Source organism: Mus caroli, unplaced genomic scaffold, assembly GCF_978045245.1.
Source record: "Mus caroli unplaced genomic scaffold, Mus_caroli_1 scaffold_12, whole genome shotgun sequence".
Taxonomy (NCBI): Eukaryota; Metazoa; Chordata; class Mammalia; order Rodentia; family Muridae; genus Mus; species Mus caroli.
In genome coordinates, this window is record NW_028227267.1 from 56,468,382 (window position 1) to 56,475,482 (window position 7,101).

The following is a 7,101-nucleotide window of genomic DNA, read 5'->3' on the forward strand; positions in this document are numbered from 1 at the left end:
ACTCCAGCTCTTAGACTTTGAGACTTGTGGTTTTTCTAGACTGTTTGTTCCTCCCAGTTGTGGTCTAAAGCAATTTCAGACTGGCATGGTTACATATATAGTAACACACTTTCTAGCCAGCATGGTGTGTGTGTGTGTGTGTGTGTCTAAAGAACTGAGACAGACTTCCAATTGTCCTCCAAAAGCTTTCAAAGAAATAACAAATGACTTTCTCTTTATAGTTCTTCACGTCTAATCTTTTGCAGGGCAAAGGGGGCTCTGTTCCATCATGTCACATGATCAATTAGAGCTTCAGGAAGTGGGCCAGTGAGAGGGCTCAGTAGGTGAGGATTCTTGCCCCCAAGCTTGATAACTGATCCTTAGGACCCAAAAGGTAGACGATGAAAACTCCCACAGGTTGTCCTCTGCTGTGGCACGTGTGTGCCCAGACACATAACACACAATACACACATACAAAAGAAGTAAATATTTTGAAAACTCATTTTTTAAAAAGTCTGTTGTATATTCTTTCCATAAAGAGTCCTGTTAATAGGTGGAGAGAGCTGGTGGGGTTTGAACTCTGAAAGCAGAAAGGTCCTTTGTATCCAGTCTCACTCAGTTTAGAGCTGTTTTTTCATTGAGATGAGAAAGAGCAACGTGACTGCTCAACTCCATGGTCTAACTGTGAACCCTGGAGGCTGCCTTGGCCAACAACTGATTCTGCAGTTCAGTATAAGTACAGTATATAAGTAACCCTGAATCTGCAAAATATAAGTAACTTGTGGAAAATAAATTCAAGAGAAGCAGGAAAGACTGGTGTTTGTATGTAAATAGTATATACAATCAAATAATCACTATATATAACCAATTAATATTTTAAAATAGGGTTATTAAAGATTATAAGACACAAATCTTTTCCAAATCCTCCCCTATTTTGCTGGCAAGCCCTTGGTTAGGAAAAGCTACAATGTTAGCAGTTGTCTTCAAAGTCAGAACACAGAAAAGTTACCCACACAGGTTGTTCTCTGGAACCCAGTTCCCTTTGCCTCTAGACCAGTGGGGTCATGTCCTATTGGGAAAGACAGCAAGTGGGGTCCTTGGGTGTTCATAGACCGGGGTAGGCTGGGCACAACAGAGAGAGGTATACTTACCATACCCCTGAATGAAAGAGGAAGACTGAGCCCAGGCCTCTAAGACCCACCTGCAGAGGGATCAGAACTCTCCAACCTAAGTTCTCAGTGTGCTCAGTCTATTGTGACCAATTGGTGGCTTCTATGACTTAAGCCCCATGTCACTGGGGTGGGGGATAAAAGCTTTGTGGTCTCTCAAAGGACCAGCGAACCCTAGGGAACTGTTGCACTTTCGTTGCTGAGAGCTGCTAATTGGTATTTGACTGACGGCTGTTGCTTCTGTAACAGGAAATCAGAGCCACATGATCAGAATACAGCATCAACCTGAAGAAGACTACACTCGGCACTGGACCAGACGCAGGCGTGAACAGATTGGCATGGTGCCTCTTGGGCTTAGTACCCACACACTAAGACCTATGTGAAGGACCAGAGAAAGATAGGAGGCTGCATGAAGTCCAAAACAGACGATAAAGGAAAAGACATTGTTCTTTGTGGACATGGGGACGCATGTGTTAATGTTTGAAGCTGCGATCCTAGGAAAAGCTGGGCTAGAGGAAGAAGAACCTGAGGTGGTGAGAATCAACGCACTTGGATCCAAAGCCCATAATTATGAATTTCATTTTTTCTTTCGCCTCGAGGCTGCGATGAAGGCTCTTGCTACACAAAAACCTATGTGGCACCCAGGATATTATATAAGCCCTTGGCAGGAGGGGAGATAGTCCAGTCTGTGCGCTTCAGCCGCCGCAGTCGCAGTAGCCACAGCGCAGCAGCGAGAGCCGCTCAGGTTGATTTAGAACGCGGGTGACAGTGGCCTGGCGCGAGCCTACGGCTGACGACAGCGGCTGATCCCACTCGGTTTCCATGGAGACGGGCAGGAGCCGCGGCGGCGGCGCGGCTGTCAGCGAGCGCGGCGGCGGCGCGCGCGCGGGGGTCTGCGGGAGGCAGGAGCAGGCCGGGGCCCTCGCTGCAGACATGGACTCGCATTGTGAGTGCGCCGCGGAGACGCCCGCCGCAGAGCCGCCGTCGGGGAAGATCAATAAGGCTGCGTTCAAGTTATTCAAGAAAAGGAAATCGGGGGGCACCATGCCCAGCATTTTTGGGGTCAAAAACAAAGGGGATGGGAAGAGCTCGGGGCCGACGGGGATGGTGAGAAGCAGGACCCACGACGGACTAGCCGAGGTGTTGGTGCTGGAGGGCAGCAAGAAGGAGGAGCCGCCTGGCGGGAGCGATCACAGCGGGGCCCGGCCGATCCCCGGACCCCCCAAAGCCTCCGGGCCTGGCCTGGGCTCCCTGGCCAGCAGCTCGGTGGCCAAGTCCCACAGCTTCTTCTCCCTGCTGAAAAAGAACGGGCGATCGGAGACCGGCAAGGGAGACCATGCCGAGGCGAGCAAGGCTGGCGGCAAACAAAAGAGGGGGCTGAAAGGGATCTTCAGCAGCATGCGCTGGCACCGGAGGGACAAGCGCGGCAAGGAGGAGGAGGAGAAGGCGGTGCGCGCAGCGGGCCCGGGCAACCTGGTTCTGCCCGGCTCGCTCACCGCCAGCCTGGAGTGCGTCAAGGAGGAGCCGCCCCGAGCCGCGCGCCGCCCGGACAGCCCGGGCCAGGACGCCCCGCGACACGCAGCAGGTGAGCCCGCAGGGGGAGAGCAGGCGCCCGCGTCAGCCGAGAGCGCCCCGGAGCGGACCTGCCTCGAGGCCGGGAGCCCCACCGGCCCTGGCGATCAAAGCTCCCGGGGAGAGGACGCCGAGGGGCATCGGCGCGAGGAGAAGCCCGGGGCAGCCCTCGAGTCGGGAGCCGGTGAGGTCCAGGCGGCCGAGGATGCGTCCAAGACAGGTGACGTTCCGATAAAGACCGTCCCCCTTGTCGACTCCGAAGGTGGCAGCGGCCGGGCGTCTGCCGTCCCTGACCCTTCCTCTGTTGATCCACCCTCAGACCCGTCGGCAGATCGTATTTGTTTGATGTTTTCTGACGTGACTTCACTGAAAAGCTTTGACTCTCTTACAGGCTGTGGAGATATTATTGCAGACCCAGAAGAGGAGGCAGGCCCCAGCTGTGACAAGCATGTCCCCGGGCCAGGCAAGCCAGTTCTCTCTAAAAAGAACGCCAGCGTGGTGGCCTACCAAGGAGGAGGGGAGGAGATGGCCAGCCCGGATCAGGTGGACGACACCTATCTCCCGGAATTCTGGGACATGTTGTCCCAGACTGAGGACCAAGGGCAAGGAACTCAAGAAGGTGCAGCGAAGGCAGCCACTGTTTCGGACACCAAGTTGGCCCCCGAGACCTCCAGTGATACCCGGTGTGGGGAAGCAGCCAAGGACGCGTCCTCGGTCAAGCGCAGGAGGCTCCACAGAATTCCCATTGAGTCCCAGCAGAAGGAGGAGCCCAAACATCCGGAGAAGGAGCATCAAGAAGGTGTTCCTAACAGCGATGAGGGCTACTGGGACTCCACCACTCCTGGCCCTGAAGAAGAGAGCATCAGCAACAGCAGCAGCAAGAAGGTGGTCATCCCCAGGGATAGCGACAGTGGCGATGCTCTCTGCGATCTCTACGTTGAACCTGAAGCAAGCCCAGCCACCCTTCCTGCCACAGAGGACACACCCTGCTTGTCCCGGCTAAAGCCGGTGTCTCCAGGCACCATCACATGTCCTCTGAGAACACCAGGCAGCTTGCTGAAGGACTCTAAAATCCCTATTAGCATCAAGCATCTCTCCAACCTTCCGTCCAGCCATCCGGTGGTGCACCAGCAACCAGCCAGGAGTGAGGTGCCCAGAACAAAAATCCCTGTTTCCAAAGTGCTGGTCCGTAGGGTCAGCAACCGGGGCTTGGCTGGGACCACCATCAGGGCGGCAGCATGCCATGACAGTGCCAAAAAGTTGTGAGGTCCCCAAGGCCAAGGAGGATGGATGGGCCATATGTTAAGGAATACAACTTTCCCCTGGAAACCACTGAAGGAAGTTCGCTTTCTCCAAAGCAAATCATTTAGGACCCACCCTTCTCCATATGGCCTAGAAGTCTTTGTTGGAGACAGGGACAGGACACCCTGGAAAGGGGATGTTACACCTGGAGTTCAGATAAGTTTCTGAGAATTCTTTTCTAGCGCCTTCCCTTTTCTTTTAACCTTTACAGAAGATCTGGGCTTTCTCCTCCTCTTCTTCCTCTTCTTCCTCCTCTTTCTCCTCTCCCTTCTCTTCCTCCTCTTCCTCCCCTTCCTCCTCCTCCTCCTCTTTGCCTTTGCAGAAAATAAGATTTAACCAAATCTAACAAAAGAAAAAAAAAATCCCACCAGGATATCAGGCTGTTCTAGAGTCAAGAGGGCCTTTCGGAGTCACTGAACAACAGGATTCTTGCCTTTCTTTCCAGGAAAGAAAAAAAAAAAGACCTTTGCTTTATCACTGTGTGGAAAACACCTCAAAGCTAAAGCTCCATGTAGCTGTGTGACTAGACCAGGGGGCTGCTGACCTGCAGAAAGCCCCCAGCTTCCAATGCCAGATATGCAAATAGGGAAGGAAAGCTCTATCTCTAGGAAGAAAACAGAGGTTTAGTATGGCTGGCTCAGATCGTTTGTCTGAGGAGAAATAAAAGGCTCACGAGTAGTTTATGTGTTTTTTTTGTTTGTTTGTGTATTTTTTTTTTTTTTTTGGATCCACTCCTCCCTCTTGGTGCAAAATTCAAGATCAGGGAAAGATCTCACTAAATGCTAATTACACAGTATTTTGACGTTTGTAAACTTCAACCTTCTTATGTACAGCTAATGCATACTTTACCGTTTATCTCATGCTTAACATTTTTCAACCTGTGATTATATAGGATTTAAAGTCTGGTCTTAGAGCTGGATATGTTGACAAACCATTGAGTTTCTTTATGTACTATAGCTTGGGGCAGTGCTGCTTTTGACTTATTAGGGTTCTTTGCACACACAAAGACACTCTCTCTCTCTCTCTCTCTCTCTCTCTCTCTCTCTCTCACACACACACACACACACACACACACACACACACACACACTATTGATGCCCTTGAACAGTGGTTTTCCTGGCCTTGGTTAAAAGTCTGCTTCTCAGCCCAAACCAGAAATTTTACCTGGTTTATAAAATGTTGGATCCAATCATTTCTCCAAAGATATGTCCAAAATGAACATATCAAGAAATATAGAAAAATTCAAGTTTAAGACTATTATTTTAAAAATAAATTAAAAATAAAATAAAAAAATTTTAAAAGCTATTATTTTGACTTTTGCTATACAAACCTATGCCTGAGACAGGTGTGTTCTCCATAAGATACTGCCAAACCTAAGTATATAAACATGCTACTAAATGACTTTTTGAGAAGGGGTTTGATTGGATATTTGCTTTCTAATGTTTCAGCTGACACTTTGAAGCCTTGGCAGGCTGAACCATACAGAGAAGGGGTTTCTAGGATGCTATTAGGATCTGCTGATTAAACTGATATCCTTCTGCGGATACACTTCAGGGCATTTAACTCCAAGGGCCGGAGCTGCTTCTACCAGAGGTGCTGCGGCTCATTAGGAGATGGCACAGATCCCAGTGACCCGGCATGTGTGTGAATGATAGGAGCAGCGTGTAATTCGGGTTCTGGAGAGATGACTAACAAATGGTCTGCTATTTTGTGTCTTAAGATTTTAGTTATATTTTGTAAAAGAAAAAAAAAAGCGAAATATATGAAAACTTATTTTAATAGTATGAAGAAAGCAAAATTAAGTGGCCATCAAGGAAAACTTGACAAGGCACAGAGGAGCCTATTGCTATTTCTGATTTGTAGTGATTCGGGGGGCTTCGAAGAGGGGGGCAGAGGTCTGCTGTATACCTTAGTCAGATTGTTGACTCTCACCGTATGGTCTCAGGTCCTTGCTATTGTCTCAAAGCAATGCTTTATTTTTTAATTTCCTTGTATTTATAGATGGGATTCCCACCACCCCCGCCATGTGCTCACCACCCCAAGCATTCTAGACTCATTATCAGACACCATACAAGCATCTCAACTATGCTCAGGAATTCATCTGCATAAAAAGTAACAGACAAAAGACATCTCAAAATAGTTGTGGTTGGACAATATTTTGAAATTTATTTCTGCCCTTGAGAAAAGACTTTCAGTTTGATTAATATTGATAGAAATGTTTAGACCCAAGATGCATTTGTTTTCTCCTAGAAGTGGAGAGAATATACATTTTACTGCTAGCAGGAAAACAAAGGACCTTTTTTTTTTTCTTATGCTTTTCCCTGTAAAGATTATACTCACCTTTGCACAACTCCATGGCTGGGTTTTGTTTTCATTCAGTGTAGGAAAGGTAACATAGGAAGAATGAGATCAGATACTGTCAGAGTAATGGCAGCTGGTTGCTAAAGCAACAGGAGCCACTCTTCCAAGTGTTCCAGACTTGGGGGCTTATCTGTACATTCGCCTCTATGCCATCCTCTCTTTGTAAGTGAAGGAAAATTTTTATCTTCATTTCCCCTGGCAATTAATCACTTACCTAAGACCTCAAATGTTTAATTTATACTTTTCACCACACTTTTTTCTTCCTCTGATTTTTCTCCTTTACCCTGTTCGTTTAAGAACAACAGCCGTGCCAGTCTAGTAAAGGGCTTGGTAATGAATTAAATGTCCCTAGCCATGAGCAGGTGGGATGGTGGTCAGTCTTCTCCAAACACAGAAAAGGGATCAGAATTGCTTCCTCGTGCCAAGGGTTGCTTTGCTTTATCTGTGTTTGCAAAAAAAAAAAAAAAAAAAAAAAAACTTCTAGATTTACACTCAAGTGTTTATGAATGTGTTATTGGATAGCCTTCTAAGGATTGGGCAGGCCTCTTTGCTATGGGTTGTTGTTTTTTTATTTGTAGAGAAAGGTCAGACATGAGCAAATGATGCGTTCTTGGTATGTACAGTTCTAAGGGTCATTGGGTTGGCACTCTTTGGGCAAAGAACTGCCTAACATGAGAGCACAAGAAGCCAAATCAATTGTTGGGCAGGAATTTGTCAG

The 7,101-nt window shown here is 48.1% G+C and overlaps 1 protein-coding gene across 2 annotated transcripts; it reads left to right on the forward strand.

Moving 5' to 3' along the window:
* The first annotated feature begins 633 nt into the window (after window positions 1–633).
* Amer2 (APC membrane recruitment protein 2) lies at window positions 634–6,335 on the forward strand. Of its 2 annotated transcripts, none has more exons than XM_085828706.1 (2): window positions 634–2,940; window positions 3,112–6,335. In XM_085828706.1, the coding sequence occupies exons 1-2, from the start codon at window positions 1,971–1,973 to the stop codon at window positions 3,984–3,986; spliced, it is 1,845 nt and encodes a 614-aa protein (XP_085684832.1). In that variant the 5' UTR covers window positions 634–1,970; the 3' UTR covers window positions 3,987–6,335. The 2 variants fall into 2 exon arrangements, with proteins under 2 accessions (XP_085684832.1, XP_021037722.1); XM_021182063.2 differs by having other exon boundaries at window positions 651–2,733.
* Window positions 6,336–7,101: the final 766 nt, after the last annotated feature.